We start from the raw sequence: 18,894 nt of genomic DNA, 5'->3' as shown, positions 1-18,894 counted from the left end.
GACCCAGTAGGATTTGACTTCCTTTGACAAGTAGTCTGTCCTCCTAGTAACTCTGAGTTGTGGGAGTGATTTTGATGGATGTGTATAAGAAAAGGGCTCCAGTTTATGTGCCCTTAAATGATGGTTACAGTTGAGGTGTGAAGTGGGGCAAAGACAGAAAGAAGGATGCTTCTGTGTACAGCCCAGCTGGAGAATCCCACAATGCTCCTAACATACCTTTGCGGGAAACACGGTGTATGGATCACGTCTGCAGGCTTAATACTGGATTTGTTGTCGTGGTGGTGTCAGCTACAGCTTCAGGTTCACTCAGTCCTCATTTTAAGATACTAGTTTTGATAACAAAGCCTTCAGTATTTCCCCCCTGCTGCCACTTGGAATGTTTTCCTATCACCTTTTCCTTAACAAGAGATTTGAATTGCTTCCTTAGTGAATAAGAAAAAACCACGTAGGCTGTGTTTTGCTGTAAACAGCAGATTTCCTTGTTTTCATTTGGCTGCAGGCATCCAGACTGCCTTTGCAATTGGGACAGAAAGGATATGATGTGCAAAGAATAGTTAAAATGCTGGGGATTCTCCAGTGTTTTGGCCATGATTGCTGCCCTATGGATACTCAGTGGTATCCAAGTGGGATGCTCCCATGCATGGCTGGCTGTTTAAATCTGCAGCCCTGTGATTTCTGTTGCTGGGGGACTGCTTCTGGTGCAGAGGGGATAGTGTGGGGAAGGTGGAGTAGGGGGAAAAGAGACCTTGTAGTAGGAGTTACACTTTGGGACTTTCTCAATTACAGAGCAGCTTTTCCTTGGAAGTGTCCTGGGGCTGTCTGAGAGGACAGCAAGTTGCTGAGCTTCCAAGAGGTCAAACAATAACATTCTTGGACTTAATGCTTTCAACCTGCTCTCCTCCTACCTTGCCAAAAGAAAAAAAAAAAACCAACAAACACTCAAAAATCCCTCAAACAGACTATCAGCTGAAGTGAGTTCCTACTAGAAAGTTTGAATCTTTGAGCTGCAGCTGCAAGTTACTGTTTGTTATTTCCAGTCTCTGCACTGTTAGAGACTTAGGTGAATGTCCATGCATGTTTGCCTAGTAGAATGCTCCCCAAAACCCCAGGTACTCCACCTTTTCATTTCTCATTCTGATTTTCACAGTTAATTCTTCCACTATTATTTGCCTCTGCGTGTTTTCTTCTTTTACTGCCACCTCTTCCTATAGCTTTTCCTATAGTTTTAAGAAAACCATTTCTCCATAATCCATCTCAGTTTGGGAAGGGAGTAATAATTGCATTTTTTCCTTGCCAGGGGTTATATTTATTCTGTATGTCTCTCTGGTCTGTACTAGAGACATATTTGGATTCCATTATTCATCTGTTTAGCTGTGAGATTTATCTGTATGCAAGCAATCCCTTAAAAAAATAAATAGTGGGACGAGGGCCAGATTCTGTGCACTCAAAGGTACTGCAAAAATCAGAGGAGGATTCCCCTGCTTCCCTCCCTTCGCCCCCACACTGAGGAATGGAGGGAGCCTCCTTTGGGTTCCCTCTGCCCGAGGCCTGGTGGGAGCAGGGGGTGGCTGCACTCTGGTGAGATCCTGCAGGCGGCAGCCGGCCTTTGGAGCGGAGCCCACGTCCCTGCCAAGGGGTCAGGGCCAAAACACACAGCCAGGTTTGGGGATGGCAGGCAGAGCAGAGCACCCGCCTGCACGGATTCATCCCTGATGGCAGAAATGCCAAGATGCAGAGCGCTGTATGAGAGATCGAAAGTTTGTCCTGGCCATTATCTGTATTTTATTAATGTTAATAAAGTGAATGTTCTCTGCATATTTTCTTTGAGACACCAGTGTAGTTGGCTTGTTATTATTTTGGGTGTTTTTAGAAAATGCTCTCATATAATACTAGTGGTTATCAGAAGTACTTTGCTTATCTGTTATGTGGCTAATAGGAAATTATTAATAACAATTCTGGATGGTCATGATTGCACTGTTATCAGGAGAGCAGGAAACATTCCTGTGAATGCACTCTTTTGGCTCATCTAATGTTTAAGTAGGGCATTCTAAATGTTACGTATCATGTGGTGAACTTCAGCTTTTCAATACAGACATTATAAAATCAAAGGAAAAATAACATTTACTTGGCACTGCAATGTTTTTTCAAAATACTTTGTGGGGTGTTTTTTCTTTTTACTTTTGCTTTTTACCTCTGCAGAAAGGCAGGCTTCTTAACAGGGAAGGTACTATTCTCCCTGTAACTCCTTTCTAGGCTGTGAATTTCTGTGCCTAAGGGAATTTCCCAACGGGCCACTGCCTTAGCTTCCTTTTTTAGGGCTGGAGAGTTAAAAAGGTTAGAGTGAGAACAGTGGTGAGGGGGGCAGGAAACCCACCTCTGTGCTTCTGGGCCTTTTCATTTCCTTAGCACTGTTCCTTGCCATTCTTTGCAGAGCCTGCAGCAACTTGGTTCTGCCTGAACTTGAGCAGAGTGTTAACAAATCCTCCTTCTCTTCCATTTTCCAAAACTTTGGAACTGCAGTTGAAGTGCTGTGTGTTTGGGGAGTTCATAGCGAGCTGGTGTATGTCCAGCATACCATGACCTCGCTGTGTCAGGTTTGGGAGAGGAGGGAAGGAGAGCACGTTTCCGAGGGGCTGGTGAACAGCAGCCCGCTGTGTCCTGTTAGCTAACTGTCCTGCTGCGGCTGGTTACTGCTCTCCCAGAGCTGGTCATTAGCTGCTGGGACAGATGATTTCTAGAGGATTATTTGCATTACACAATTTAATGCTTTTTAATAGCAAATTTTTAATTAAAAGGAGAGTCCTTTTGGAAGCAGCCTGAGCAGCTGCAGCTGAATTCTGCGTGTTTAATGTAATTAGAGAAACAGCTGGGACGGGAGCTGAGCTGTGACTACAGGTTGGTGGTGGCTCCGTGTGGGACAGACATTCTGAGTGATGTGAACCGTGCAGGAAGGGTCCTGGCACGCAGCCAGGCTTGGAGATGGTGGGACAGTTCCCATCTTGGCTGCCCAGGCTGGTGAGCAGCTGGGGAAGCAGAGAGTGTGGGTGGTAGCCATCTGCGTCAGTTCACTTGTCACTTGTGCTGCCATGGATGATAGTGCTCAGTTTGCAGTCTGTCAGGCCATGTGTATTTGTATCTATAGTTTCAGCTCCTCCTGGCACGTTGCAGGCTATCAATGGAAGAGGACATCAGGTAGGTTTTACCCTCCCGTTTCATTCTGCTTCTTCTGGTATGCAGAGTCTTTTGAAATATACCCTTGCAGTATCTCTACCTCCTCCATTTCTCCATGATACAGGCTGATGTCCGGTTGAAAATTACTGAAAAGTGAAACTGTGGTTGTTCCTAATGAGTGAGTGGCTGATGTTTAAATAACATGGTTCAGTCCAGAAGATCCCAGAGCACTTTTGAGTTTGCACTACTAAGGCTGCATGGAAGAGTTCCTGCGTTGCAATTACCATGACCCATGAGACAACCATAAGCCTCTGCATTGTCTTGTATTGGCTCTGCAACACCAGCAACTTAATTAGAGAGCCCTAAATATTGCATAAACACAGCACTCGTTGTCTGTTGGTGCAGAGGGAGTTGGCTGATACTGTCCTTTATGTGCCCATATTATCCAAATGCTTTACACTTAGGAGCATCGGTGAACCAAGGTTTAGCAGACAAGATTACCTGTGGCTTGAACACTTTCCCCAGGCAAGGACCACTGATATGTAGGGGCAAGCAGATTTCAGTCCGTGTTACCTTAGTTCCTAAGCAGAAATGAGTGATTGCTGCGTGAGGATACTGGGAACTGTCCTGTGAAATTCTTCTTCTGTACTTGCATTTTGTTGTAACTTTGGAAACTTCTTTGCTATAAGATATTTCCTTGCAGCAGGCTGCCAGAAATCACCTCGTGTTAACAAGAGCTTGCCTGCCCCAACCATGGGCTAAGCCCCTGTACAGCCCCGCTCTGCTATTTCCTGTGGATATGGGATACAGGGAATGTTCATCCTGGGGCTTATGTGGCAAGCATAAATGCTTCTGGCCTGTTGTGCTTGACGTAAGAGTAAAAATATAATAATATTCAGCACACTGGACAGAGTGAAAGGGAGATGTGGGTCAAAGCTAGGCTAGGCATATTGTGCTTGTGACCCCAATACCAATTAGCCTTTCAGATATGACCTTTTAAAGATGAGATGCCTGCTGCATTCCAGTGTCTTATGTTTTTGTAGTTCGGGTGGATTTTTATAAAATTTTATAGCTCTTTTCTGATTTCTTCATGATTAACTTCAATTTCTGCATTCACAGAGCCTTGCTTTGCGTGACTCAGCAGCAATTTGCATTTGTTGTTAGGCTGATGCAGTTTGTTATGAAGGAGATTTTCCTCTTATGTTCAGTTGGTTTGTATCACACTCAGGCATCAGAGAGCTGAGGCTGTCTGTACAGGGTCACTTCATTCAGGCACGGAATGCAAACCACCTGGCATGACTGTTACTGCATTGCTGTTTTTCACTAAAATGCCTAATTTTCTCTCCTTAATATAATAGCTTATCAGTATTATTTCCTTCTAAAATAAAAAATGTAAGTGCACAAGGATTTTGAAACACCTTGAAGTAGCAGCCTGAAGTTCTGTTCTTGAGGCAAGATTTCCAGTGAGACTCTGAAGACAGCAGGCAGGGAAAAGTAATATTCACAGCAGATGTTCTTAGAAAGTGCTTGAACTCCTGGTACACAGCTGCTGTTAGGTTCAGTAACCGCAGCACGTCCCCCTGAGCCACTCAGTGTGGTATCAGGCTCTTTGCAAATGCTCTGGATTGCATTAGGGCCTCGGACCTCAAACACACACCCACACAAGACAGAAAAAAACGTGGCCTAACTTGCATCAGGGTGTGCTGAAGATCTGAGTCTTCTGGGGAAAGGGAGCCTTTTGGTATCGCTGTTTTTTCTGTTGTTAGTTACTTTTCCAAAAGACCAGCGTTGTGGGAGATGGTCCCTATACAGGTAAAATCAGTCCACATAGGAGAAGACTATCCTGAGGGACTGAGGGAAGAAGCAGTTAGCTAGGTTGTGTGTTGTGATGCCCCACAGCTCTTTAACAGTGCAGTTACATGTGTGCATTTAAAAGTGGAGGGACAGCTTTGAATAGCAGATTCTCATCACCCTTGGCAGAGTACTACTGCAGTACCAGATTCAGGAGATACATAAAAAAAAAATTTGGCTTTCTTTGTGGCTTGCTGAAAACATTGTTTCATCAAGATGCTGTATTGAAACCTCTGCTTATTCCTCCAGAATCTATGTGCTTCTTGGAGATATCATCCAAGTAGTGATGCTCGCTTCTGCTGACTGAGCAGCTGGTTTGTTGGAAAGGTTTCTACCTACCAGTCTGTAACTGATGCTGCTCCTTTGGACAGCATTTGTTCTAGCAGTGCTTACTAGTACTCTGGGTTTTTTAGGTTTTATTTCGAAAGTTATCTGTAAGATTTGTCAGTCTTACAAAATCAGATGTGCTTGTAAACTCTACAAAACCTTTTTTTGTGTGTGGATGGGAACTTCTTTTTTTCCTGAATAAAAACTTTGGGTTGGGTGAGGTCTTTCACCATATCCTGTGATTGATTCAGTGCCTTGTTGTCTGACTTGCTTCTCTTTTCTTTCTTCCTCCCCTCTCTGTCTGTTCTTGTGAACCTAACCATTGTAGTACATCCATCAGAGATCTTTGAATGGGAAGAGTCATCAGGTGACTCCAGCTGTGAGTGGTGTTGGCAGGGTCTAATTTCCCACATCTCTAAGAATCCCTGTGTTAAAAGTGTTTGGCTAGGAAGGAAATACGGCTTGAATTGCTGCTTCTGGGTAACAGAATCAGCTAATAGAAATAATCTACCTCATCTTCTGGTGAATAGAGTGAGATGACCTTCCTTTGCACATACTGATCTCTTTTTAGTTTGGTCGTATTTTGAAAGACACTGTTACTGTTGTGCAACTTCCCTCTTGCTGTGACTTGAGACTCTTTTTGTGATGTGTGCATTTGTGTAACCTGCCAGGCTAGACACATGGATCACTGGTCCCCGATGAGAGGAAAAAAAAAGAGTACTGTAATATTTTTGAGGACAAGTTTTACTGGATGAATACTTTTGTTTTTATTTCTCTGTTTTTCTTATTATGGATAATCAGGTTTGAGGATTTTGGCTGCTGGTGTCTCCACATAATTATATTCTTCACTCTCTCATAACCTCTGTCAACAGGTTATACAGAAATGAGCAGCTTTTGTGGGCTCTGCTCAACCACTCTGTCAAAGCTGAACTTGTGTTAGTAAAGGAGCTGTTAGACAGTGTGCCAGGACCAGCAGTCTGTGGTAGAAATGGGATCTTCTTTTCATGGGAAGATGTTTGAAACAGAGGACAGCCTAGTACTTGAGTTTTGCTTTTGGAACTGGCCATTCAGGAACCTGTGTTCTGCCTTCAGGTAGAGAACATTTGCACAGGTTTTCTTTAAGCAGAGAGGGCGCTGTATTGTCTGGGCAGTGAAGGTATCAGATGTTTCCTGATGTTTGTGTGTCTTCATGGTCAATACTCACACAATGTGGATCATATCTGTGAACCACTAAAGTGGAGAGGAGACACAGAAACTTTTAAAATGTTTTTTATCATTCAGTTACTTCTGAATATGTGCCATTTTATGGACTAGCTGAATAGTTTTGGAGAAGGCAGGTCATGTTTTTAAGCTAATCATCCCTTAGTTAGGGATGTTAGCACTGTAGTAGAAAGCAGGGCGTTTGAACTTCGCATGTCAGCAGAGTGAACCATGGCCTCAGAGCTGTCCTTTACAGTCTTCTTGCTAGTCAGGAAAGCTCTTGTGGCTCTGCAGGAGGGTAGGTAAGCAAAACTTCAGGCTGAAAGGACACTGAAAGGTTTTATTTCTGTTCTGCTACTGAGTATTGCTTTTGTTTCTTTGCATCAGTATGAAGTTAGGGCTGGAATTAAGAGTCGCAAGAGTTTTGGTATATTCTGACTTTTTTTTTTGATCCTTTCTGACTTCCCTCATTGCTGTCTCCCTCCACACTTAAAGCCTACTATTCTGAGCTGTCACTAATTTTTCCTGTGCAAGGTGATGGTACCCAGTGTAGTTTTTCCTACAGCTTTTCTGGATTCTGCTGTTCTACCATTACTCCCTGAGCTTTGTTACCTCAGCAGATGAAATTCCAGGCAGATTTTGTTCCAGCATCAATGTGGGCTGTTGTGAGGAGGCAGCTCCCTTGTTAAGTTAATGACCTATGTCCTGCCTTCAAGGCCTTCTTTTGCTGTGCAGCCCTGGGGTGGTGCACAACATCAGTATTTATGAACTGTATCTGTCGTCCTGTCATGGTTCCTCACCTAAGGATGCAAGTAGTGTTTTACTGTCCTTGAAGGCTCTTTTTGCTGCCTCTGCCAGTCTCTGCCAGCTGAATTGCTACTTCCTTCCCTTTTCATAATGTAGCTGACAAAATTGCTTTCCTCGGGACAAAGAAATAGCGCCAATCAGCTCATTTGTGTTTTATTTTCTGATGTAATTTGCTGCCCGAATCTTTGCGTCAAAGTTTATCGTTCACTGTTTCTCATTTCTACCTGCCGACATGTCTGCATGTCTTTTTCAAGGCCGCTGTTCTCAGCATGCTGGTGGCTGTGCTCCTCCATCGTGGTATCGCTCATGCCACTCTCCTCTGTGCTTGGTGTTTCTTGCAGTGCTTTGGCGATCGACCATTCAGGTGCCAGAGGAGGGAGAATGATTTTTCGTGCCCACTGAGCATCGCCAAACATGACCTTGTTAGTTCATTCAGCTTTCCTTCAAGTTTTTCCATCTGTTCATAAGGTCTCTCCGCAGACTTTTGCCTGTGTTCTGGCCTTCAGCTCTTGTTGATGTGCTTTTGTCCTGCTTTCACCTCAAGCAGTCTTCACTGGAGTGAGAACTGCCCTGCACTGGAAATCCCAGTGTCTTTTTCAGCTGCTTTCCATCCCGTTTCCAATCTTGAATGGAAATCTTCTCCTCTAGGAAATACCTTTCTTCTCACTTGTATTTTTGTTATGCCACCTCTGCTAGTGTCTGCCAAGTGCTCGGGAGGCAAGTTTTCTTGTAAACACAAATTTGTGTTGCAATAAAGGTATTACAAACCCAACTAAAACTGCTTACTTGGAAGAATTTTTTGTTTGCAGCAAGTGATTTATGGGACGTAGGTTTGTCAGGGTGATGTGTCTGTTCTCACGCATTAGGAACAGCATGTTGCACCTGAACGCTGTACTGGCTTGTTCGCAGCATTTCGCTGGATGGAGTGCTCCTCCCGAACCCCTGCAGTCTGATATGCAGTAGAAATGCTATGGAAGGGAAACTGGCCAAGGGAGCAAGTCAGAGAGCTTGTAGATAAAGGGAGGAAAAATATGGGAACAAGGAAAGAATTAAATCCTCTGAGGAAGGGTACTGGCAGTGGTCTCTGCACATCTGTGCTACTCTCTCTTCTGAGTCTGAGTGTTTGCATGCATGTGGAAGAGTGCCTTAACAAAGGAGAGCTGCAAGGAAGAGTGGAGAAGAGCCCTGACGACATGTGCAAAAGCTGTTCCATATGTGCCAAGTGCTAGTTTGAAACATTCCCAATACAGTGATGGGAGCTGATGTCATGCACTGATAAGAGGTGCAAACTGACTTCTTGATACTGACAGAGAGGAAATCATGATGCTGGGATCATCAAGGCAGGTCACCTGCATTGTATGTGGAAGAGAGTGGAAGGTAGGGAAGAGAGGCAAAGGTGCCATTGAAGTGACAGAGCAGGATAATGAGATTTTTCTTGTAACGATGAGAACGGTCAATGCTACTTTGGTCAATACTCAATTACAAGGTGTTAAAGTGACTGAGGCCCAGTCTTGTCTCAGCTAGTTGTTTTCCTTGGGTAAATCAATAGGCAAAGACTATAGATAGTCATGTGAAGAAGATGTCTTGTTCTAGTCACAATGTGAAGGTTTAGGAATTGAGTCAAAGAGAATTGCTAACTTGTGACTGACTGGCAGGGAAAAGAGTGAAGTTCTGCAGCAGAGGAAAAAAGCAGAAAGTAGGGTTTATGTAGCCATATGAAGTTTCTCCTCTTGGGTTACAACAGTGCCTAGGTATCCAACAAGGGTCAAAGAAATGGAGATTTTGATTCAGACAAGAGGAAATGGCACCGTGCTGGAGGCATAGATACAATGGTTATTGCCTGTGTTTAACATGAGGAAAGGAGAACAGAACCTTAGAGATCCCAAAATATCAGGGGATAGTGGCCCATCATGGGCCTGGGACATGGAACAGTCAAAGATGAAAGTTAATTTAGACAATAGGAGCAGAATTAAGGAGGGATAGCTGAAGGTGGGTGAAATTTTGAGAAGCAGAATGTGATCAAATATGTCTTTGAAAACAAGCAGGTCAGAAAAATGAGACAAGAAACTGATTCTGAATTTTGGGTAAGGATTTGCAGTGTAAGTCAGAATGAAGTGAGGAAAAAGAAGTAACAGAAGAGAACATCGTTGAGCCTTACAGATAAATGGCAGAAAGGAGACCAATGGTTCTGACATGCAGGTATGGTCAGAAGTCAATTTATGGACTGAGAGCTTTTTTCGGGACTCGGAAAAAGGTTTGTTTTACGGAAATAATGGATTGGGAGAGATGCCGAAAAATGATCACATAGGAAAAAGTTGGCATATGTAAAAGGAGGGTACTAAAACATTAGAGAGGAAGAATAAACAGGAGGTCAAAGATACTCAGAGCTTGTTTTGATGCTGGAGAGGGGTGAATGTATGTGCAGGACACCCATCTGTTCCTTTGAGATAACAGAAGGAAATAGGTTGCTTAGGGAGCACACAGAGTATAGGGCATGGGGAATTAATAGACTGAGTGGGTTGAGGAAGAACTTGGTTGTGTGCATGAGTTTGATTTGTGAAGTGTCATATTTGCTGCATGCTCTGTAAATCTCCAATTCTTGATTATGTTTTTGCAGTGCGACTCCATGACAGTATTTCAGAAGAAGGTTTCCATTACCTCGTCTTTGATCTGTAAGTGTCTGTCTCTGATGCTTCACCAGTGATGCAGGCACATTGGTGGTTGACTAAGAGTGGAATAAAAAGCACCTGCATTAGTATCATTTTCCCTTTCTCTTTTGAGACCTGTAAATACCTCTGGCCTGTTTGACAAAAATCCATTGACTGTGTGGTGGGGACAGACCAGGAAGGCTCCTGGCGCAGGTGTAAGTGTGGGATGGCAAAGAATGTCTATCCTGTGTATGGAGACTGTTTGATTTTTGTCTCTGAGGCAGCCCAGTGGGGGTCAGAGGAGGGCTGTCCTTCCCAAGCTCAGCATACACTCAGCTCAGCAGAGGTGTGTGGGCAATTCCTGCGCAGTGTGTCAGCAGTGTCCTGTACGCTGCTGGTGAAAAGGCAGTCCAGGGGCTCAGCCGTGTGCATACACCAGTGCTGGTGCCATGGTGGTGGAGCTGTGCCCTGGCTCCTCTGTAAACCAGTTTCCCACACAGGTGTGGCAAGGGGCCCGGGTGGGTGGCCATATACATCCTGTGCAGCCTTTAACTGCACAAGCATGGGCTGTGTAACATCCTTTGTTCTTTTGCACTCCAGGGTTACTGGTGGGGAGCTCTTTGAGGATATTGTTGCTAGAGAATACTACAGTGAAGCAGATGCCAGGTAAGACTGTTTCCAGACTCGTCCATGCATGTTCCATGTACATGTACAAGTGGAATGAGTTTCCTGACCGCTGATCTGCGTGTGGCTTTGTTCTAACACTTCTGCCCCTTGTCTGGATAAAACAAATCCTCTTCCTGCTATTAGCATGAACTTATTGTCACCAGACAGCCTGACTGAGAACAGCTCTAACCCTTGCCCACTTGCAGACATTGCTGTCTCTGCCAGTTGCAGATGCTGTGCTCTTTGCTGGGAGAGCCACTGCCAGCGGCTTTGTCTACCTGGCCTTTTTGGTGGGTGGTCACAGTGTGTCCTTACTGATCAAACATAAAGGAGAGCTGTGAGGGTGTCCCCTGCTTGGCCTTTTTCTTCTAGCAGGGTTTCCAGTGATGTGCCACAGCTGTTGGGCAGGTCTGTTCAATTTGCCTGTGCCTAGGTAATGGTTTACAGGGCAGTGAGGAGAGGGGGCTCTGAAGTCTGGGTTTCTGTGGAAACCCTCTCTGACTGTCAGCTGGTCAGTGCGGTGACGGACGGCACAATATGGGAGAGCAACCTTCATGTTTTAATGTTAAAAAGATTTAGAGTTATGCCCTTCTGTTCCTGAACGTGTCCCCTCTCTCCCACGTGTGAATTTCCTGAAGTGGCACGTGCTTGTCCCTGTTTATACAGGGTGGATGTTACGTACAGCAGTAGCTGAGGGTGTTGTCTGACCCATCCATCTGCTGGACATGCAGCATCTGGAATCAAAGCCGGGATTAGGCCACTCCTGTTCTGCTTTTGTATGGCCTGGGAGTGGCCCAGTGGTGACATTTCACCCTATTTATTCTGCAGTCATGTTCTTATCCCATACTAACCCTGCTGAAGCAGAAATCAGAGGAGCTGTGAGAAGAGAGGAGTAAGAAGGAAGTAGTGGGTACTGTGGCAGGCACGTTGAGCTTGGTAGGCAGTACTATGAGGAAGATGATACTGAGTGCAAGGAAGGAAGGAGAGCACGACCTGGGGTGTTGGTGTAAGAACTGCCGATGGAGTCTGCAGGCGCTTATTTGCTTTCCCCATGGTTCATTTACGGCCTTTGTCTTCTGGGCATTGCAGGCTTTCAGATGAGGCACTGCCCTGCGTGCTCTGCCAGGAGCCATCTGGTGATTGGAAGGCCAGTGAACTCATCAGCTCTGCTGGAACTCCTGGCAGAGAGGTCTGACAGCCCCATGGATGTTTTCAGTGGGGTGTACAGATCTTGTAGGCACAGCATCTCAGACGGATACACAGTTAACATGCCACTGTGCCTTGAAGTTGGGAAGTTTTGAGGTTATCAATCATACTCTTCCCCTGTTCCTCTTGCCAGTGCCTGTTCCCTGAAGTGCTCAAAAGCTGTCAGTGACTGACACTGCTCAGGAAAATTATGGCAGGGTTAGGGGAAAAGGAGGACTGTCTGTTGCTCTGTGAGCCCTCCTTAGGGTGCTCAGCCCTCTGACTGTCAGCTGGTCAGGTCTCCAAGTGCCCACAAGATGACAGAGTGAAACTCCTCCCTTTCTTTCCCCATGCTGTGCTGAATTCCAGAGCAGTCTGAGAGAGCGAGGTCTGTGCCAATCTGCCGTGTTTGGCTCGCCTGGGACACCTCACACTTTTGCCATTTTTGGCCAGAAAATCTCTCTCACTCAGACTCAGCTCTGTTCTAATTATACATTTTTGTTTTGGGAGCAGGGAGATTTTCGTGGATTCCAACCGTGAGGATCGTACTGCCAGCTCCAGAGGGGTGGGGGTAGCAAATACACAGTGCTGCACCTCCTCTCTTCTTCCTTTCCTCACCCTTTTCCCATCTTTTCCTGTAGCCTTTTTTCCTTCCCTCAAATATTTCACTCATTTCAAATTTGTTCCTGTGAGATTTGTAGAAGTCAGTGAAGGGTCTGAGAGATCCTGCAGTGAGGACACAGACCTCTCTGAGTTGTCTACATCTGCATGCTTACTGCCCAGCCATAGTTGTCAAAATCCCTATTCCGTTCCACATTCACCCTTGGGAGCCAAGTAAATGTTTAGTAGAAGAGATGGTTCCAACTTGGAATCTCACCCATGGGTGGATTGCGCTGTCGTTATGCGACAGGTGTAAATAACGTCTTGTTTTTGTCCCTGTGGTTTACAGCAGTGGGAATGGCAGACAGGGTTTTCTGTGAGCTGGGGGAGTGCAGCACACTGCACTTAACGGAATGAGTCTGCTTTTCAGATTACTAACCCCTTAAGTGGGATCTGTACTTAAAAGGCACCCAGCAAGCGGGTGTGTGTGCACATTGTGTATATAAAGTGCTTGAGATGCTGCTCTGAAAGCTTTGCAAACTGGCAGGCGCCCAGGCGTCGTCATCCTGCATTTGCTGGGGGAGGCTGCTGCGCTCCCAAAGTTTATTCTTTGCTCGGGACTAGCCCAGTGGAATGTTTCCTGGAGCAATTTGGTCTTGCTTGCACAATTACAGCTGCTGTTTGAAGATACTCGGATGCCTTGGTTGTTCTGTGTGGGGTGGGCACTGTTGGCTGAAGGAACAAGTGAGAGGCTTAGTATGACGGGAAGGGAAGGGAAGGAAGGAAATGATGGAAGGTAGGAGAGAGGCTTTGTGGTCCTGCTACAGAAAGGATGTTTGGCATCCTGTTGCTGGGGAGGGGAGGCTGGGGTTGTTCAGCTGTGATGGTGCTTAGCTGTGGCATCCAGTGGTCATGATGAAGAGATTCAGCATTCTTGAATGCCCCCTAGTACAAATATAAAAGTTAGGGAAATAGTTCTGGCATGAGATGTTATATGTGTGTGCATAACTTTGTGTGTGTCTCCCTTTTATCTTGCAGCCACTGTATTCATCAGATACTGGAGAGTGTGAATCACATTCACCAGCATGATATCGTGCACAGGGACTTGAAGGTAATGTTTCCTCTGTGCTGTGGTCTGAGGAGAGCAGCCAGGGGTTCATTGGAAGAGGCAAGACAGGAATATTGTGTTGCCAGCTGGCAGGGATTTTTGTTGGGGGGGGGGGGGTTGGGGTTTGGTTTTTGATTTTTATTTTTTACTTGAACTGGGTTCAGGGGTTCCTGAAGCACAAGTTTTCTTCTTCAGAGCTTTCTAGAGGGCTAGAGGGTGTGCTGAACTCCCAAGGAAGTTCTCAGTCTTTGTAAACCTTGCCAGCTCTCAGCCTCTCTGAGGCAGCTCCAGGATGGAGTAGTTGTGAATCTTGGAGAGAAGCATGCTTCCAGAAAAACTTGGGTAGGATTCATTATAATGAAGGACATTTCTAGTTTGTGATTGAAGAGATCTCTAGAGACCCGGAGCAATCTTTGTTCAATCTGCCAGGATGAGTTTGTCTGCACAGAGCATGTGTATTTTTATTCTGCAGTGTTGCCAAACACATGCCACTGCGCTAGGGCAGAGATGTTCAACAAGAATTTTTTGTGTTATTTCTTTCTTCTCTCATTGGTAGAAGCACTTTTAATCTAAAACCAAAACTGATGGCAAGTTAAAGATTGGATGAATCAATCATTTGACTCATTGTAACATTTATAGCCCCTGAGCCTCCACAGTGGAGTCACCTAAATTCCCCACACTGGGCAGCTATGCTGGGAGCTGGGCAGGCTCCAGAATGAAGAGATTTGTGCAGGAAAGTCTGCACGCCCTGGAGCCTTCTCTGTCTAAAGTGGGAATGGTGATGGTCACCAGCAGTCCAGTTAAATTAATGCAGGATGACACCTGCTACTAGTGCTGGTTTGGGCTTGTTAAACAATGTACAAGGGGGAAAGTAGAAAAATATTACAGAGAGTGTGGTAAAAGCACATTGCAAGCTGTTCCTCTGGTGTTTTGATCTAGTGGAGAGCCCTTTGTGTTTCTGACAAACTCCCATGCAACACTTTTGACCTTCTGATTCACTACACTGTGAAAAATTGAAAATGATCTACTGTGGACTGTGGCTGCTCCTTATTAGACCCAACACCAGCTCCTGAGAAGGCAATATCCAAGAGGCACTGCTGCCCAAAGTTAGGGAGTCTATGAAAATCAACAATGTTTTCAGTACAGAAGAAGTTTTCCTTGTGTTCAAATATAATCCGATTTCCTTCCCGAAGTTTTGTTTGTAGGAAAGCGAGCAACTTGTTCAGAATTTATCAGCTGCTAGACACTCCCTGCTGTAGTTAATATGTTTCTTCTGTTGCTTGCTCTGATTGATTGAAACTATCCAGGCCTGAGGAGTAACCATTCCTTTTAGCAATGGAAGTTCCTATGCTTTTTATTTAATCTTTAGCTCCTTTCCAAAAGCTTGGCCTTCAGGGTCAGCGTGTAATAACTGCAGAGCCTGTTTCAAGTAAAGTTTTGTCTTTTGCACCACACTCTCATAAGCCTGTCTTTTGGCTGACATACTGTTAAAGAATGTCAAACACTGAGCTGCCCATAGGGACTGTAAGAAATTAGGGAGTGCGTTCACATCCTCACCAAAAAGTATGTGAAACCTGAGACAACCCATATGTTGGCAAACATGCACATGGATAAGCACAATTAGCCTTAAGGTGTTTGCTTCTAAAATAGAGCTACAAAGTGCTTAGCTAGCACAAGCCTGTCTTAAATATTGCTCTTTCTTAGTCAAGCTATGCCCAGGTGCGATCTGGAGCTGGGAGGGATTTTCAGAATATTTCATTGATTGCTTTAGGGTCTTGTTTGTAGCGGTGAATTTTTATTACTGTAGCTTGATTACCACAATCTTTTCTTCTTGCCATATAGTGAAGAGCCAGTGGCATCCAAATGTATTGAGACCCGGTTGTCCTTCCTTCCATGCTGCTTATGGCAAGGACTGTGCTGAGGAAGGCTTTTCTCCTTTCATTCAAAGCAGAAGTAGGCACATGCCCAGTACTTTAAGACGGATGAGTGAGCAAAGCAACTTGTGTCTGTCAGGCAGAACAGGGGTAAAGAGTTGCTGTGGGGTGAAAATAGTGAGCAGGCTGCAAAGAAAGACCTTTATCACATTTGTGAAACTGAGACAAGTTCCCGTTTCTGGATTTCCAGGCTTCCATCCTGCTCAGTTAAAAAATCAACTTGACATGAATTGCACAAAAGATGAGAAGGGAATAGGATGCTATCCACGTTTGACCTGCCTATCTTCAAGCTGAATTTCCTGCAAAGCCATAATAGCCATCACCTTAAAGACTTTGGGGTTTCAAGGGGTTCCATGTAACTAGCTGCTCTGGTGCTTCAGAGGAAGCTGCCAATTCTCAGTCCAGTTTTTGGAGTTGTGTAAAGCCTGCTGCTGAAGTCCTCTGCTGGAACACAACAGAATTATGGTTTGAGTGAGATTCATTCAAGGTGGAAATGTGAGGGTCAAAAGTCTGTCTCCCTTTCCTGCCACACAGAAAAAGTGACATCGCTGCTTCTTGTATAGGTGATGGCAGCAGTAGCAAGACAGAATATTTTATGCTGCTGTAAATGTGTAGCATGAAAAAATTGCTTACAAAAATACTCACTGCTGTGCTGCTTATGCGAGTTTGAGGCTGAGACTTTTTCTGTAAGGGATGAAAACTACTGCCTAGCCAGATGATGCCTTCCCACATTACAGCAGTGTGTTTGGCAGCCCTTATTAGCATCATATTTACTTTTTCAGTGCCTTGGGGACTGTCTAATGTTCAAGGGGAGAAACATCACTGCAGATTGTATCTCCTGCATTGTCCCTCCCTTCTTCCCTCCCTCCCCTTCCCCCTCCCCCCAGTTATCCTCTTTGAGGAGGGCAGAATCGAATTTTGGCTCAAATGCTGCAGGAACTGTACTGCCAGTGCCCTCTGGTGTCAGCATGTAATGTATGGGCTGAGTTGGAAGAGGCTCTGGCTCCCACAGAGGAACCAGAGGATTTGTGTTCGACCTGACAATTTTCTGCCACTCTAGGTCAAGGCCATTCGTTGCTGTTACTGTGTCTTCACCTGAACAGGTTCACCTGTTCTGCATGCGAAATTCAGTCAGCAGGTGCAATTTAGTGATGTGGATACTAGGTGAGAGGTTTTAACAAGGATGTCAGTCTTTCATTCTTACTCTCTTTTTTCTTTCTTCTCCTCAGCCTGAGAATTTACTACTAGCGAGTAAATGTAAGGGTGCTGCTGTCAAACTGGCTGACTTCGGACTGGCTATAGAAGTCCAGGGAGAGCAGCAGGCCTGGTTTGGTAAGACTGTTTGAGCTTTCCCAGCTTTGCTCCCCTGTTTTCTGGTGCCTGGTTGAGTTGCATCCTCCTGAGTATTTTCTCTCAGCTCTTCCAGCATACTTCTCTATATTTGACTGTTTCTTTTTCAAGCATGACAGCCTCTGGGTCTTAGGCACAATACTAGGTGCAATAGAGGAAAAACTGATAAAGACAGAAAAAATGGCTATGTGTTTCTCTATTTTTCTTCTCAGTTTACAGTAGATGCTAGTGTCAGAGATGAATGCAGCTGTTAAGTTTAGACCCTGATCTGAACTTTCCTACTGCTCCTACAGAAGTGCAGACATCTGGAATTTTGTTTGGTCACTTTACAGAAATGCATTTGACCTAGCCTTCCTCAGGCACTTTTGGATCTGACCTTATCTTTGTTTAGCTAAAACACAATTAGAAATGAGACCTTTTCAGGCCAGAAATCAGCTCTGAGACTCTACAATGCTGCAGAGATTCTGGAAAAATGACTTCTCCTGGTGTCCCCATACCACTCCACAATCGGATGTGTTCCATCTGTGTCTTGTGTTTTCAAACTCCAAGCCATTACATGTAACAATGATATAAGACCTGGCATACAAGTTTGTGCCTAGCCGGTTGACATGGTCCCTCTTACTTGTCTGTTTTTCATGCAATACACAGGCGCTGGATCCCATCTGATTTTCTCCTTTACTTTGGAGTTTTTTGCCTCTTTCTGTTGGTTTACCAAGAGACAGCTCTAGCAAATACGAGATGAAGGGCGAGGGAGAGAGGTTTTGGAATTTGTTAGTTACCACTAGTGGATTTTGTGATATGGCAAGATCTCTTCTGCTTGGGTACTGTAAGTACTTTATGTCATCCATTTTCTGGCAGGGTTTGCTGGTACTCCAGGCTACCTCTCCCCTGAAGTCTTAAGAAAAGATCCTTATGGAAAACCAGTGGATATATGGGCATGTGGTAAGATTCTGACAAAATGTTTTACACTTAAACAACATCATTCCATGTAAAAGAGTGATTCCTTGTAGCCTGTTGCTGGGAGGGTGCACAGTGCTCCTTCTTACTGGGTGGAGACATGAAGGCACAATTGAGGATAAGCACCTTGTGTGGATGAAATGAATACTGGAGCCTGAACTCATATGATTCTGGCTCCTAATCTTTTCCTCAGGTTATCTATCAGATGTTTGAGACTCAAGAGATAGGACCTGTCAATGCTTTGAAGAGTCAGTTGTTTAGATAACTGGTAGCAATTTCCTATTACACTAACTATGTAGAAGATGAAATACTGAAGAGGGATGATTTTCTAAAAGAAAAGAAGTAAGTGTAAATGTATCTGGGACCGATAAGTTTAAAGATTTATGATATCGGTGTTGTCTGACATGGACTAAATGGCTCCCTGCAGGCCAAGAGTGTCAGCTTTGTCACTGTCATTTTTGTCCCAACACCATGCACAGTAAGCATCTAAAAACAGAGTCCTTCCTAAAACGTCCCTTGCTGCCTAGGAACCCTAGGAGATGTGGCTTCATCTTGCTCTGAGAGCAGCTGGGAACTGTGGCTCTCCAGCCATGGTAGCCAGAGGAGGATAGAAGGACTTTGTGCAGCTCGTTCTAGCTCCTGGCACTGCTGTTAGGAGCTGAACATGAAGTGCCAGGGTGAGGTTCAGCAGATGACAGATTTGTACTGTGTTTTGCCATCTCAGAAAGCTAAATACAATGGCAGATGAAGATATTGAGCAATCATTGCCTTGGGGATTGTCAAGAGGGAAGGAAGAGGGGCTGAAGGAATAAATGGCGTATTAGCCTAACCATAGTGTGTCTGTGTCTCTCCCTCCCAGGAGTGATTCTGTACATATTACTAGTGGGGTACCCTCCCTTTTGGGATGAAGATCAGCACAAACTCTATCAGCAGATCAAAGCCGGAGCCTATGACGTAAGGGCACTTTCTTGCTGAGTACCTGCATGGGTGTAGAAGCCATCCAAAACATGGCACTATCTTACCTGGCGTCCAGCAGCAGGCCCCAAGCTTCTGTGCAAAATGGCGTTTGACGTGCTCATACACCTCGTTG

At 44.9% G+C, this 18,894-nt stretch overlaps 1 protein-coding gene across 9 annotated transcripts in view; it reads left to right on the top strand.

Annotated features, from left to right (window-relative positions):
* CAMK2G (calcium/calmodulin dependent protein kinase II gamma) overlaps positions 1 to 18,894 on the top strand; it is a 117,963-nt gene that overhangs the window by 58,714 nt on the left and 40,355 nt on the right. For all 9 annotated transcript variants that reach the window (XM_066191448.1, XM_066191443.1, XM_066191446.1 and 6 more), the window contains exons 4-9: positions 9,974 to 10,028; positions 10,605 to 10,670; positions 13,494 to 13,566; positions 16,727 to 16,829; positions 17,706 to 17,789; positions 18,664 to 18,758. In XM_066191448.1, coding sequence (XP_066047545.1) covers positions 9,974 to 10,028; positions 10,605 to 10,670; positions 13,494 to 13,566; positions 16,727 to 16,829; positions 17,706 to 17,789; positions 18,664 to 18,758 — 476 coding nt within the window. The remainder of the gene's footprint in view (positions 1 to 9,973; positions 10,029 to 10,604; positions 10,671 to 13,493; positions 13,567 to 16,726; positions 16,830 to 17,705; positions 17,790 to 18,663; positions 18,759 to 18,894) is intronic.

Source organism: Chamaea fasciata, unplaced genomic scaffold (genome assembly GCF_029207755.1).
Source record: "Chamaea fasciata isolate MVZ Bird 193981 ecotype frontalis unplaced genomic scaffold, bChaFas1.0.hap1 SCAF_9, whole genome shotgun sequence".
NCBI classification, from domain to species: domain Eukaryota; kingdom Metazoa; phylum Chordata; class Aves; order Passeriformes; family Sylviidae; genus Chamaea; species Chamaea fasciata.
This window is presented reverse-complemented; position numbering and strand designations above follow the sequence as displayed.